Raw genomic sequence first — 16166 nt, 5'->3', positions numbered from 1 at the left:
TTGCTTAAAATACACCCTAATTATATTTCAGCTTCATTGCCTCTTGGAGTATTTTCTTGAGAAAATCATAAAGTAGCAAAATGGTTTAATGGAAGAAAGAACCAACCAGTCCATAATTCAGAAATACTTTTACAATTCTTATTTGTATTTGTGTCATGCAACTGAGAGGAATATATGTGAATGTGTAATGTGAAAGTTACAGAAAGAAATTCATGTTTTGTCTGCTAGGACAAAATATCTATTTCCAGTTTAAAGGCTTTAAAAATCTGCTTAAAGCCCATCTTCAATTATTACATTAAAAAAACTAAAATGTAATTGAATCTCGCAGTCTGACCTAAATGAGTTTTTCTTTCAAAATCCTCTTTATCTGAAATGTTTTAGAAATACATCATTGCTTAATGGAACCACTTCCTCACCTCACCTAATTATTTTATTGTCTGTGGACAAGTGTCAGCAAGGCAATCTTTTTTTTTTTAAACTCAGCTGTTAGAGCACGGAGAAAATAAACCTGACTCACTCCCACTGTAGTTTAAGTAGGATAATATAGTGTTTCTTGCATTTGCCAAGAGTCTGTTCCTTTTTATCCAGTGTTTGTAACAGGTCAAAAAATAGTAAAATCCATTCCAAGAATAGAAGCGATAGATCCATTATATACTATTTTTGTCATGGTCTTGGCTTTGTTAAAGCATTTTAGTAGTTTTTATTGGCAACAATTTGGTTTCTCTCATGCATAGCAAACCTAGTACTGTAGACAGTTCATCAGCTGCTTGCATAGTACAGTACCAACTTGGATTACTTACAAACTAAACTTCAATATCACAATAAAACAAACTATATTAACAAGGCTGCAAGGAAATTCTACACCTTAGTGAGAAAAAAAACCTTTACTGTAAAGCAGGGGTGTCAAACTGCCGGCCCATGGGCCGGATGCATCATACCGAAGCTGTGCCCACCTCATTGCTGGCGACTCGTCACTGTGACATGGCGAGTTTGACATCCATGCCATACAGGTAGTCCTCAACTGACAATCACAATTGAGTCCAAAATTTATGTTGCTCAGTGAGAAAAGTATTGAGTTTTGCCCCATTTTATGACTTTTCTTGCCACATTTCTTAAGTGAATCACTGCAGTTGTTAAATTAGTAACAAGGTTGTTAGGTGAATCTGGTTTCCCCATTGGTTTTGCTTGCTAGGTCACAAAAGGAGATCACATGGCTTTGGGACACTGCAGCCATTATGTCAGTTGTGAAGCATCCAAATGTAAATCACATGACCATGAGGATGCTACAACAGTCATACGTGTGAAAAAATGGTCATAAATCACTTTTTTCAGTGCTGTTGTAACTAAGTGAACTGTTGTAAGTTGAGGACCACCTGTATTGTCTGAGTAAAAGTTCAATAATTTCCATTCTAAATGAAAACATACTTCCATAAATGTAATTTAGCTTTCATATACGGCAATTTTTGAACTATTCTGAGTGCCTCATTTAACAAAACAAAAAAAATCACAACTATTGAAGTTTAAAATTAAAAGCATGTTTTACTACAGTATGTAAATATGCCAGGCATCATCCTTAAAGGCTACCTCCACAGTATTTACAATAAATGGAAAAAAGCACTGTCAAAAGACATTTTCAACATTTTTTCCAATTTTCCTAGTGATAATCCAAATCTCTGCACCAATTTCTATAGAGATTTAAACTTTTCTAGAAAAGTTCCATAAAATGCAGCAGATTGCTAAATATATACTGAAATACCTTATTCTAGGAAAGACCAACAGTAAGCAAATAGGGTACTTCCAATGCCTTATCAAAGTTTCTCTTTAATGCAAAGGTATTTTCAACACCTGTAACACTATGGCTGCTAAAGCATCATTTCCAATATAATTCTGTATTTTTGAAATGGGATAAGAAGGGGAGAAAAAAGGGGAAAACAATGTTTGCTTGTAACAAAGGCAGAATGCAACTGACAGAGATGAAGCAGAATATAAACTTTAAACATAAACAATACTTCATGTTTTAAGTAGCTTCCAAACATTGATTATGGTATAAGTAACATGTATTGTCATTTCTCACTTTTGAGACACTGCATTAAGCAGTTAGATCTGTTACATTTGGAATTTGTACCATACAAATCCAGTGATTAGAAACAATACACACATATAATAGAAAATTCAGAAATTTATATTTCAAATATATATGTGTACTATATATATTATACATACACAGAGCATATTAGATGTGGTGTACAATACTACAATGCCATATCCAATGAAAACTTCACAAGACAATGTGGCTAGTAGGGTTCAGAAACTTAGCCTAAGCAGCTGGAAAAATCCATATACAGTTGCTTAAAATGTCTGATGAAAAGAACAGGATTTAAAAGGTACAAATTCTCTATTTCAAATTATTCATCTTCAGAACCGCTCAATTTTTGCAAGGGAACACTGTACCTTAAGAGAGGGAAGAAAAACATCAGTTACAGAAAAGTATTTCAGTATGGAACAGCTGATTCATCACATATAGATAAAAAAACCCTCAATTTTCATGGCCAACAAACTCAGATCTTTTAAAGTATGAGTTTGTTATCACATTTATAGAAAATGTACATTGAATAGTACAATTGAGATCATGACAGAAGACAGCATCAGAGAAAAACATCACTTACAAGTATTCTTATCATGAACAGTAGCCTGAAATCATGCATGCATATTCAACCTATAAAATCCTTGTATTCTGCATGCTTTTAGGTCTTGGGTCAATTCCACTTATACCGGTGAATTCCCCCTATTGTCCCTAACCCAGCATGGTAGATGAAGGGGATTTGCAGTTGAACTAAATGTGTATGTGTCACATATTTCTATCATTGCCATACCCAGCCCTTTATAGACCAATGTTAAGCAAAATGAAGCATTTCCTGATGAATAAAAGTAGGTAATCATATCTCCAAGAAATCGGTTTTATGATTGTCATGAAGCTAAAAGGCTTCTCTGGGCACCTTAGAACAGGTGGGCATCCTGTGGACAGCACAAAGCCAATTCAATATTTTTATTGCAGCTTCTAAAATCCCTCAGATCCTATCACTGAAATTTGGTGGCAAGGTGCTGCACTTTCCATTACTGGTTAAAAGAAATATCAAAATCCAAGAAAAAGAGGTAAATTAAGGCTTGTGTAGAAAAGCTTTTTTAGAAAAACTCACCCAATTAGCATGCACACACATACACATACACTCACCTTCACAAAGCCTGGACTCTGGCCCATCCAGTAGCACTGTTATTGTCCTAACTCCCACACTTGTGACTATCAAAAATGTGCAACCTTTGGACACAAATACTATTTGCTATATCTTTGTCTTAGAAGTGATATGATAAAAATGTAATAATTACATATATTGTTCAGTTACTGAATGTCTATCAAGAAGCTGTAACATTAAATTAGGTTAAAATTAAGAAATTAAATAATTTCCACTTCCTTTTGAATATATCCATATTTTCTCTCTGGGTTCTAAATTGGAATTGTTAGTTGGGTGATTTTTAAAAAAGCAATTAGCAATACTGTTGGTTCAAGAATTTTCACTTACAGTCCTATCCATCTTCCCTTGTTTAATATATGATTACCAAGAACTTATTGTGCACAGGGGAAAATAAATGAAAACTATGGAGAAAATGAAAATAAAATCACCATGGGGAGTGCAGCACTAAAGCATTTTCAATTTTGTCTTCAATCAAGTATTTGCAATCTGGCAATTTTATTGTCACATCTCCTTCACAATAGACAAGATGTTTACCATATTAAGATTACACGTTGCCACCAAAAAATAAAAATCCCAAACCAAAAGAAAACCAATTTTACAGTTAGTGTACATCTAGGCTGAAAAACTGTCCTTTATGAAAAACATTTACCTATAAGTGAAGATGGAAATAAATTTACGATCAAACTCTTCATAATGTACCACTTGGAGTTTCAATGTTTTCTGTTTTCATTCATAATATGTTTAACCTACACAATTAAGGCAAACAGCTAATCCATTTCTGAAGAGGTGCTATGGAAGTTGTGAGCAAATAGCAAACATTTGGCATTAAAATAGGTAACATATATGTAGCTTCTAATAATATACATAAAGCATTTTTGGGGAGTCAGGATTCTAGAATGACAAGACAACAAACATGCTAACATATCAATAAAGTTTAAAATTCAATATCTAAGCAATTTCTAATAATGCTTTGCACTTCCAAGCTCTAAATGTATTGAATTTATGCAAATGCATTAAAGAATTATAGCTTGGCAAATACATCCAAGCAGGTTGTTAAACTATATATACAGAAAGTAGATGATAAATATAGGATTAAGAATCTTTTTTTCAGGGCTGGAAATGGACAAAATTGAGGACAGTTCTACAATAGTAAACATTAGGTAACCACAGTAGCTGGGCCACCTAACTACACAAACCGAATAAAGTACTCAGATGACTTTGTAGTGTTTTAATACAGTTCGTAGTCAAGGGCACAAGACAATATTTGACAAAAATAATCACAACAATGGACTTCAAAATGAAATGGAAATATAGATATGAATACAATCTCCAAAATCTGTATTTTAAGTGAACATTAACCATTTATTCAAAGTTGTACAAGATTTGAAGAATAAAGTCTTCCGCAACATGATACCATCTTACAATAATTTCATGTCATAGTTGAAACTGAGTGGAGAGAGGGAAGGATGAAAGTTAGTAGGTCTCATCAGGCAGCTAGGAAGTAAAAATAGGTTCAACAGCAGCCTCCACCAGCTTGTTGTCCTCCTTGATTGCCTGCAAGCGTTGCATTAGTAGCAGCATGCTGAGGGCCGATTTTAATGCCATTTGCCTGAAATAAAAGTGGAATGCACATTACTGATTTGAAACATTGACATGGAGTTAGAAAACATTCTATTCGTGATTTATGAACAAGTAAATTATTTTCATGTTAAATAAGTTGTAATTATCATAATGATAATTATGATCTGCCTGTGGAACTCTGGACCGCCCCCAACCTTCGTTCGTTTTGCCAGGACCTGAAAACCTGGTTCTTTGATCTATCTGGCCTGGACTGAGGGGTTTTAAGTTTTTAAACTTTGTTTTAATTTGTTGGGCTATTAATTAATTTAATTCATTTTAATTCTATTTTTATTTCAACTTTTATATTGTCTTTTAAATTTTGCCCTGTAAACCGCTCTGAGTCCTTCGGGAATAGGGCGGTATATAAAACTAAATAAATAAATAAATAAATTGTAACAAAATAAATGATAGATTTACTTACATTAATTCTATTTTTAAAAGAATTTCAATACCAAAACTCAACAGTTTTCTACTGCTATTATAAATTCATACAATATACACAAGCATTTACACATGAAACAGTTTCAAAGTGTTTCATACCTAGAATTCCTCAACGTTTCTAATAAATTCTTATTCACATCAAAAGAAAGTTCCTAGTTCCATTGCTCTCACACAAATACTTTCTTCTTCTGAATGCATTTCTTTCTGTGTTGAGTCAGCTGTACAGGCTAAGGGCATACAAGTGTTCTGTGTCATCAATAATTTCTATGATCCCCAAAGACGTGGCAACTTGCCAAGAACCACACAGAGAGTAGTTCTTTCATTCATCAAACTCACACTTATATCTTAACCCTCACTCCCTCAAGTGGATTGTACCTAAAATACAGCACTTTAAGAAAAGTAATACAGTAGCTTCAGAAATTAAGCTCTTAAGGAAACTTTGCGTCACAGTAAATCTCAGATTTATAGTGCTTGGCAGTTGTTCTGCAACAGTAGTAGCCTTGGGGTTTCTGGCACTAGCTTAGTATTGACAGCAGCTGATGTGGTTTCTTTTTGCTCTTTGACTCCTCTTTAATAAAAAGCATGCCCTATGCCTCATTGGTTTTGCCCCCTTTGGGTGGTAGCAACTTTTTGAGGAATCAAGTAGTCAGAGCTGGCACTGAGCCAAGTAAATAGCACGCACTGTTGGCTCCTGACAGCATATTGTAATCAAATCTTCATATGGCATTGTAAAGCAGTCAGATGCTGTATGAAACTTGACAGATACAACAAGCATACTTTTTCAAGAGTCATAATTGCTGCCCAATATATATACTATCAACTATAAGCCAAAGAACATCTGGTATAAAGTTATTAAGAGAAATCTGGGGAATGAATGAATGAATAAACAAATAAATACAGTCATGGCCGAAATTGTTGGCACCCCAGAAATTTTTCCAGAAAATCAAGTATTTCTCACAGAAAAGTATTGCAGGAACACATGTTTTGCTATACGCAGGTTTATTCCCTTTGTGTGTATTGGAACACAACAAAAAAGGGAGGGAAAAAAGCAAATTGGACAATAATGTCAAACAAAACTCCAAAAATGGGCCAGACAAAATTATTGGCACCCTTTCAAAATTGTGGATAAATAAGATTGTTTCAAGCATGTGATGCTCTTTTAAACTCACCTGGGGCAAGTAATAGGTGTGGGCAATATAAAAATCACACCTGAAAGCAAATAAAAAGGAGAGAAGTTCACTTAGTCTTTGCATTGTGTGTCTGTGTGTGACACCCTAAGCGTGGACAACAGAAAGAGAAGAGAACTATCTGAGGACTTGAGAACCAAAATTGTGGACAAATACCAACAATCTCAAGGTTACAAGTCCATCTCCAGAGATCTAGATTTGCCTATGTCCACAGTGCGCAACATTATCAAGAAGTTTGCAACCCATGGCACTGTAGCTAATCTCCCTGGTCGTGGACGGAAGAGAAAAACTGATGAAAGGTTGCAACGCAGGATAGTCCGGATGGTGGATAAGCAGCCCCAAACAAGTTCCAAAGGAAGGCAAGCTGTCCTGCAGGCTCAGGGAGCATCAGTGTCAGCGCGAACTATCTGTTGACATTTAAATGAAATGAAACGCTATGGCAGAAGACCCAGGAGGACCCCACTGCTGACACAGAGACATAAAAAAGCAAGATTACAGTTTGCCAAAATGTACTTGAGTAAGCCAAAATCCTTCTGGGAAAACATCTTGTGGACAGATGAGACCAAGATAGAGCTTTTTGATAAAGCACATCATTCTACTGTTTACCGAAAATGAAATGAGGCCTACAAAGAAAAGAACACAGTACCTACAGTGAAATATGGTGGAGGTTCAATGATGTTTTGGGGTTGTTTTGCTGCCTCTGGCACTGGGTGCCTTGAATGTGTGCAAGGCATCATGAAATCTGAGGATTACCAAAGGACTTTGGGTCGCACTGTAGAGCCCAGTGTCAGAAAGCTGGGTTTGCGCCGGAGATCTTGGGTCTTCCAGCAGGACAATGACCCCAAACATACGTCAAAAAGCACCCAGAAATGGATGGCAAGAAAGCGCTGGAGAGTTCTGAAGTGGCCAGCAATGAGTACAGATCTGAATCCCATTGAACACCTGTGGAGAGATCTTAAAATTGCTGTTGGGAAAAGGTGCCCTTCCAATAAGAGAGACCTGGAGCAGTTTGCAAAGGAAGAGTGGTCCAAAATTCTGGGTGAGAGGTGTAAGAAGCTTTTTGATGGTTATAGGAAGCGACTGATTTCAGTTATTTTTTCCAAAGGGTGTGCAACCAAATATTAAGTTAAAGGTGCCAATAATTTTGTCCAGCCCATTTTTGGAGTTTTGTTTGACATTATGTCCAATTTGCTTTTTTTCCTCCCTTTTTTGTTGTGTTCCAATACACACAAAGGGAATAAACCTGTGCATAGCAAAACATGTGTTCCTGCAATATTTTTCTGTGAGAAATACTTGATTTTCTGGAAAAATTTCTGGGGTGCCAACAATTTCGGCCATGACTGTAAATGGAAAGAGATTCTATATTGTAAATTTCCCTTCCCATTTTAATTGTTCATTCAAGCTATACTCACCATTCTAGTGAGTACTCACGGAAGCCTTAATTTTACTGGGCACACTGGCCTACCTGATACTATGTTTGGGCCTTGAATTAACATACGTTCAAGCCTTCATACACAGGTACAGCTCTTTTATTTTATTCATTCATTCAAATGTGTTATATAATAGTCAAACTTATGAGGAGGTTGTCTGCCAAATGGTTTGTACGCCATTTGCCACAAAACATTGTATCTTAATAGACTAAATATGCTATGAGCTTCAAATATTTATAAATTATGAAATAAGTATTGATATATTGTTTGTTTTAATATTTTCACGGGTACTTATTACTTTTATTATGAACTTCATATTTTGTGACATTTCATTATTTATTTGCATTTTGACATATGAATATATTAAAAAACTATCACCATGGAAAGCTAAGCTATCTTGCAAAACACAAAACTTTAAAAAAAAAGATGTACGACAGATGACAGACTAATACAAGGGAGATTTTTTTAAAAATTCCATTTATATCCCGCCCTTCTCCGAAGACTCAGGGCGGCTTACAAGCTTAGCAGTAGCAGATCCAGATTCTTGTCAAATATCTACCCAAATTTGATAAATTTGGGCCAATATCTCTCTCACACCCATCCGCATCACAGAAGTGATGTGAAGAAAAATAGAAGGACCACATGTATGCCATATTAAATTCCTGAACCAAAAATAGAATAACAACAAATAATGAAAATAATAAAAGAACTATAGACTAGGTGAAGATCATATCTTATCAAGGTTTTTGCCTTAACAATTAACCCTCATATTCTATCTCACAATATTTATCCAATAAAAGGGAAAACAGGGAAATATACCTTCTTACTTATTATTTCATTTAATGAACAGAATAGGACATACATATCATACATAAAATCCCTAGTACTTCTGGGTATACAAAAAGGATTTTAAAAACTATACTTTTTAAAGCCCTTAAAACTGCTAAAGAAATACATTAGGCAGATTCAGGTTCTTTTTCTTTTTTTCTTTCTTTCTCCTTCCTTCCTTCCTGCTTTAAGTTGCAACTTTCCATGCTATACCAAAAAGTTACAGTTTGTGACAAGATGTGATGTTCTCAAAATATATTCAAAACCTTAGATATATGAGACTAATTGTGTGGTTCATCCAATTCTAGCAATGAATTGTCTATGGCAATCTGTCATTTTCAATTATAGAAATAGATTATGAGATATTATGGTACGTTTTTTTAGAGAACACATTCATTAAAATATCTACTCAAGGCTAGTGTATATATATACTTATTATCTTATATAGATATTAAGAATGCATTCCTAATGATATTTATTTGGAAATAAATTCCATCACCATGTCTTCTAATACTGGTACTAGAAAGATTTCAATTTAAAATCTTACTTCAATAGTGTTAAATAAATCTCAACTAGGCTGCCCAATACAGATAAGTAAAAGGGATTTTGAAAGATATCTTTGCCTTAAAAAAAGTTACTGCAACTTAAGTTTTTCTTTGGATGAATTAATGTTGATTCATGGATAGGGAGAGTCACTTTTTAATCCATTTCAATTACAATACAATGCTATTGTTTTATCACCAAAGGCTGTCAAGATGCTGTTCAGGAGCTGTGTAGTTAAACAAAATTAATTCTTAGAAGGGAGCAATTTTCAGAGCCAGATGTTGAAAAACAGGAAAACAAAACAAATCTGACCAGCAAGCCAAAGAGATTGAACAGGCAGATATCCAGAGTAGTCTGACACTGAAGTGGGAAATTTCTGAAAGTCCAAGAATCTAAGTTTATACCAAGACTAAGCTAGGGCTAGGTATTAGGACCAAGATATTAACTTTTTAGTTCTCATGAATTAGAAAACAAAATTTATATTCCTTTAGTATTGGCTACTTCTATGGTCTCACAACAGTTTATGAATTGGAGTGTCTCTGGTTCTATAAAGCCTCTATAAAGTTCATTCTATTTCACTGTCCTATGTTCTCTGAACCTGCACTCTCAGAAGTATTCTCTTTAGGCTGTAAGAGAAACTCAAGAAAAGGAGAAATCTACCATGAAAGATGTAACAATCCACTCCCCAGGGACCACAGAATCCAATCCAGGTATACACCAAGTTGGATTCTGTGGGCAACATACAGCTCGTTCTTGACTTATGACAATACAGGGAGTGCAGAATTATTAGGCAAATGAGTATTTTGACCACATCATCCTCTTTATGCATGTTGTCTTACTCCAAGCTGTATAGGCTCGAAAGCCTACTACCAATTAAGCATATTAGGTGATGTGCATCTCTGTAATGAGAAGGGGTGTGGTCTAATGACATCAACACCCTGTATCAGGTGTGCATAATTATTAGGCAACTTCCTTTCCTTTGGCAAAATGGGTCAAAAGAAGGACTTGACAGGCTCAGAAAAGTCAAAAATAGTGAGATATCTTGCAGAGGGATGCAGCACTCTTAAAATTGCAAAGCTTCTGAAGCGTGATCATCGAACAATCAAGCGTTTCATTCAAAATAGTCAACAGGGTCGCAAGAAGCGTGTGGAGAAACCAAGGCGCAAAATAACTGCCCATGAACTGAGAAAAGTCAAGCGTGCAGCTGCCAAGATGCCACTTGCCACCAGTTTGGCCATATTTCAGAGCTGCAACATCACTGGAGTGCCCAAAAGCACAAGGTGTGCAATACTCAGAGACATGGCCAAGGTAAGAAAGGCTGAAAGACGACCACCACTGAACAAGACACACAAGCTGAAACGTCAAGACTGGGCCAAGAAATATCTCAAGACTGATTTTGCTAAGGTTTTATGGACTGATGAAATGAGAGTGAGTCTTGATGGGCCAGATGGATGGGCCAGTGGCTGGATTGGTAAAGGGCAGAGAGCTCCAGTCCGACTCAGACGCCAGCAAGGTGGAGGTGGAGTACTGGTTTGGGCTGGTATCATCAAAGATGAGCTTGTGAGGCCTTTTCGGGTTGAGGATGGAGTCAAGCTCAACTCCCAGTCCTACTGCCAGTTTCTGGAAGACACCTTCTTCAAGCAGTGGTACAGGAAGAAGTCTGCATCCTTCAAGAAAAACATGATTTTCATGCAGGACAATGCTCCATCACACGCGTCCAAGTACTCCACAGCGTGACTGGCAAGAAAGGGTATAAAAGAAGGAAATCTAATGACATGGCCTCCTTGTTCACCTGATCTGAACCCCATTGAGAACCTGTGGTCCATCATCAAATGTGAGATTTACAAGGAGGGAAAACAGTACACCTCTCTGAACAGTGTCTGGGAGGCTGTGGTTGCTGCTGCACGCAATGTTGATGGTGAACAGATCAAAACACTGACAGAATCCATGGATGGCAGGCTTTTGAGTGTCCTTGCAAAGAAAGGTGGCTATATTGGTCACTGATTTGTTTTTGTTATGTTTTTGAATGTCAGAAATGTATATTTGTGAATGTTGAGATGTTATATTGGTTTCACTGGTAAAAATAAATAATTGAAATGGGTATATATTTGTTTTTTGTTAAGTTGCCTAATAATTATGCACAGTAATAGTCACCTGCACACACAGATATCCCCCTAAAATAGCTATAACTAAAAACAAACTAAAAACTACTTCCAAAAATATTCAGCTTTGATATTAATGAGTTTTTTGGGTTCATTGAGAACATGGTTGTTGTTCAATAATAAAATTAATCCTCAAAAATACAACTTGCCTAATAATTCTGCACTCCCTGTAGGTACCAGAAAATTCATTAAGTGGTGCAGTCATTAAGTGAAGCATCATGTGACCATACTCAGTTTAATGATCTTTTTGATGCAGTCATTGAGTCATCATGTGATCTTCCCTGCTGGCTTCCCCCTTGACTTTGCTTGTTGGAAGCCAGCTGGGAAGATCATAAATGGTGTTCATGAGACCATGGGATGCTGTGACCATCATAAAAGCATGACAATTGCAGATGACTAGAATGTAGACCATTTAAGTGTTCTAATCGGTCAGGTGTTGATTCCCTCTTCAGAAGATGCAACCATTTAAAAGCTCTTTTGATGGCAAGGAACTTGTTTCACTAAATGATGTAGTTCTACTCAGAGTAATTGAGCTTCTTCAATTTGTAGGCAGTGTAGTATATTTGCCATACACCAAAAAACTGTTGGGATCTCCACCAATAAAGCTTGTTTCAAGTGATAGAAACCTTTTGTAATGACTTCATCCCATTGAGAACCATCTGAGATCAAAGTAAACAAGAGATTGGTACTACCAGTCGAGAGAATTCAAGACTGAAATGGCAATAACAGGTGCAGCCTAACGATCATTGCACACTTCTACTGCACCAAAATCCCAGCCAAATAAAAATAGCTTCTATTTTGATAGAGCTCTACATTTCAGATGACAGTAGGTGTAGTTTATATTTCTCAAGTTTGGCAAACTAGTTTTCTAAAATACTATATAGATGTCTGTGTAAGCTGGTTATAGTCTTGATAAATATAATAACTAAGGATATTTCTCAGAGGTTGATCTTAGTAAAAAGGTTTGATCATTGAACTTTTTAAAAAAGTTACAAGAAGAGCAAAAGGTACAATTTTTTTAATAATAATTCTATTGAGGGCTCTCCTGTACTATCTGTGGATAAAGCCTTTGTTTAGAATTTTGTTGAGAAAGCATTTTAAAATCACCAAATTGGGCTCACACAAGAAATAACTTTCTCCTACTGGAAACATTTCCCAGGAACAAGAAACATGATGCAGTATAAGGACGCTGAATTAGGAATTGGTCAGCTCTTTGGATTCCAAACGTGCAGTGGAAAATAATGTATTTTTTGGCACACTAATAATTTTACAACCCTTCATCCTGAGTATTCAACAGTATGCTCCTCATGACTGGAAGTGTTCCTGATAATGGGAGGAATGGAAAACCACCTGACCTGATGATACAAAGCGTGAGTCATGCAGTTTCAACTATGGTCATGGAAAAACTGGCAGCATAGCCAGATATAACTGAATCTTTTCCCTACGGCTCGGAATCAAGGCCTAGTTTCTGAACAGCAGAATCAGAAATTAGTAGACAAACATCTGTACTCTCTTCCTATGACACATTTCCTGTTACACCTGTGGACGGACCTTAGCAAAAGTAGTTTCTATTTTACTAGAAGTCTTTACATCAATAATGGTTTTTGTTTTTACAGGAGCCCCTCTAGTGATGGTAAATTGTAGAACAAGACTTTTCCTTATGGTCTATGCTGGTCTCTTTCAATTCTTTTATGGTGCCACTTTTATGGTGCCACTCAAGAACAACTTAAAAGGGCTTGACAAATAAGGAGATCTTCCATCAAAGTCAATTAAGTATCATCGATCTATATATTTTAAGGGGCATTTAAAGTGGCAGTTAAGCCAAAAAACATTCATTCTCCTGTTTGGAAACTTCCATGGTTGGTGGAATTTTTTAACAAACAGAATCCATGGCCTTAAAACCATAGGAAGAGGGACATTTTCAGATCCAATGATCAAGATTAAGAAAGCAAAAAATGAACTCACAAGGATTACGCAAGCAGATATTTGGATGAATCTAAAATCATAAGAGGATCCAGAGCACTGCAAGAAAGGAAGGCTGAAGAAAAGGTTCAAAATAGTGTTTGTCTAAAGTGTAGGTAAGCTAGAAATGCAATCTTTCTGTATGTGAGACTTGGAAATTCCCATGTTGTTATAGGCCTGTGTTTATTTATCCAAGAAATGCATGATTATTTTTTCTCTTGCACATCTATTTTTCTTAAATGTATTTTATACTCACAGACTAAATGCTAATATTTGGAAAACCTACCTCATTATTAATGTCAAAAACTCCTTCCTGTATTTTTTCATAGATTTCCTTTGCTGTGTTAATAAATGCCTGAAAGAAAATGGAGATGTTTGAAATAAATACAAAATATATTTCATTTACTTCTTCAATAGATTATTATGTGTTTGTCAATCTTAGAAACCTTTCTGATTAACAACCAAGTTGCCAGTAAACAAGGATTATCTGTTCTGTTAGTCAGCAATAACCTTTCATCTGTTCAGTCTTCTAGTTTTTTTGATGAAAGTGGAATTCTTGATTTGGAGGTTCTCTGAATCCTGAGAAATTTCAACACTGCTAATTCCAATGGACTAGTTTGATAGTAATTCCCAAGTTATTAATAAAATCTAGTGATAGCCTTAAGATCTTTTCAAATGTTTAACTGAGTAATGTACAGATAATACAGCATCAACAGGCAAAGCAAATTAATCTGTCCAACCAGCAGAGAATCAAGTACTATTTTCAAACCAAAAATTTCCTATGAACCATGCTACTTATTTACAAACAAAGGAATAGTAAGCTTCTAGAATGCATAATATTGACACCCCAGCTGAGGAGAAAGAGGAAAGATTCTGCAATATAAATATACATATGTGAGGAGGACATGATGGATAGATTATTAGAACAATGTGAGGTTAAAAAAAACTGCTCTACCTTATTCCACGTGATATTCTTTGACCATCTAGCCCAAGGGTATCAAACCCAATCGCATTGAGGGCTGTATTGTGACATCTCGGGATTTGTTTTGCTGGGGTGGGTGTGGCCTGCATGGGCCGCATATTTGACATGCCTCATCTAGCCTGTTATGATATGACTTTGCAGAAGTTCTACAGGAACTCAAGCAGAGCTCTTTCATGTCACCTATTCTTTTGTAGCACAGTAGGGAACAACAAACTGTGAAAAGGGATGTAGAGGACAATTTTTGCCTTCTTGCCTTAATACATTTCCAAAATATAAATAACAACACAATCTTTGTTGTAGATCCAATGTTTGGATGCTTCATCTGGAAATCCAGTATCAGGCAAACAAATGGATATATTAAAAATAATGTTTGTCTCTGTGTGCATGTGTGTTCATTTCGTATGTGTGTGCATTCTCTCTCTCTCTCTCTCTCTCCCTCTCTCTCTCTCTCTCTCTCTCTGTGTGTGTGTGTTTGTAGAAAGAGAAAAAAATTCATATTAAGTTGATCAGGATATTTCACTTACATTTATTTATTTAAAGCACTATATTCACATCACTGTGTACAGTAAGTTATTCTGTATTATCTGTAAGTTATTCTTCCCTCTTTAATAAGATTCAAACATAAAGCAGCCCAGAGTCACCTTGTTGTGGAGATGGTTGGCATATAAATTAAATAATCATCTTTCATATGACAGAATATTGGCCTTATGTTGTATTTATTACATTTATTTATTACATTTATTTGTGCTCATTTCACCACATGGCAATTCTGGGTGGCCATATTATATTACTATATATAATAGTAATAAGTTAAGGTAAAAAGATGTGGAGAGAAGGATCAAAGTGTGCAGGGGATAAGGTGGGATCTGCTATTACTCCATCAACCACTTCCAGCATGGCATTCCCCCATTGGGGGCCCAAGCCAACTGGCAAAGCCAGGTTTTCAGGACCTTATAGAATAGGCATATCAAACTGCCGGCCCATGGGCCAGATGCATCATGCCAAAACTGTGCCCACCCCATTGCTGGCAAAGGGGGAAAAGTTCCAATACGTTGCGTGATGTCACGTGATGTCGTGAGTTTGACATGCCTGTTATAGAAGGTCAGGAGAGTAGGAACAGATCTCATCCGGAGGGGGGGAGGGTTAAGATGTTACAAAAGGCAAGAGCCTACATTGTAAAGTGTACAAAAATGTATTTTATACAAAAATATATCAACTTATATCACACACACAACCCAAATTATATTTGACACATAATTCAGTTCCTCTCACTGTAAGAATTTAACATGATGTACTGTACTGACAGTAATAGAAATAACCAAGAGTAAATCAAACCCTGTCCTACCATCTTTTTATAGTCACTAAATTCTGGCATCATATATTCAGGTTTGCTATACCTGATTGCAAATCTAATTTAAATACTAAAAAATAAACAGGGTTCATGGTGGAGAACAAATCATACCTTTCCTAATTTCTACACTACACAAGTTCAGCATTTGACTGCTGAACTTGCTACCACAGCTTAGTTTCCTAATTAACAGGATTGATATGTTTTCACCTTTAAAGGCATTACAGCTCCCTAATCAATCTACTGCAGCTCAATTACTGCACCAAGTGTATACTGCAGACAGTGAAGGAGACTCAAATAATTGCAGCCATGAGTAGAAAGATATGAATATGCATAAACTGTAAGTGGATGATCGAATCATCACAGAGGGTCATGAAAATGTGCAGTAAAATAATAAGAATTGATCACTACA

At 36.0% G+C, this 16166-nt stretch overlaps 1 protein-coding gene across 2 annotated transcripts in view; it reads right to left on the bottom strand.

The window, feature by feature from the left end:
• Positions 1 to 4168: 4168 nt before the first annotated feature.
• RAB2A (RAB2A, member RAS oncogene family) overlaps positions 4169 to 16166 on the bottom strand; it is a 53365-nt gene continuing 41367 nt past the window's right edge. For both annotated transcript variants that reach the window (XM_083359809.1, XM_083359810.1), the window contains 2 exons: positions 13711 to 13779; positions 4169 to 4860 (listed from right to left, as the gene is read on the bottom strand). In XM_083359809.1, the coding sequence (XP_083215935.1) occupies positions 4765 to 4860; positions 13711 to 13779 (165 nt within the window). In that variant the 3' untranslated portion in view covers positions 4169 to 4764. The remainder of the gene's footprint in view (positions 4861 to 13710; positions 13780 to 16166) is intronic.

This window comes from Vipera ursinii (assembly GCF_947247035.1).
Source record: "Vipera ursinii genome assembly, chromosome: 3".
In the NCBI taxonomy this organism is placed as follows: Eukaryota; Metazoa; Chordata; class Lepidosauria; order Squamata; family Viperidae; genus Vipera; species Vipera ursinii.
Note: the sequence above shows the minus strand (reverse complement) of the source record. Positions and strands in the feature narration are given on the sequence as shown.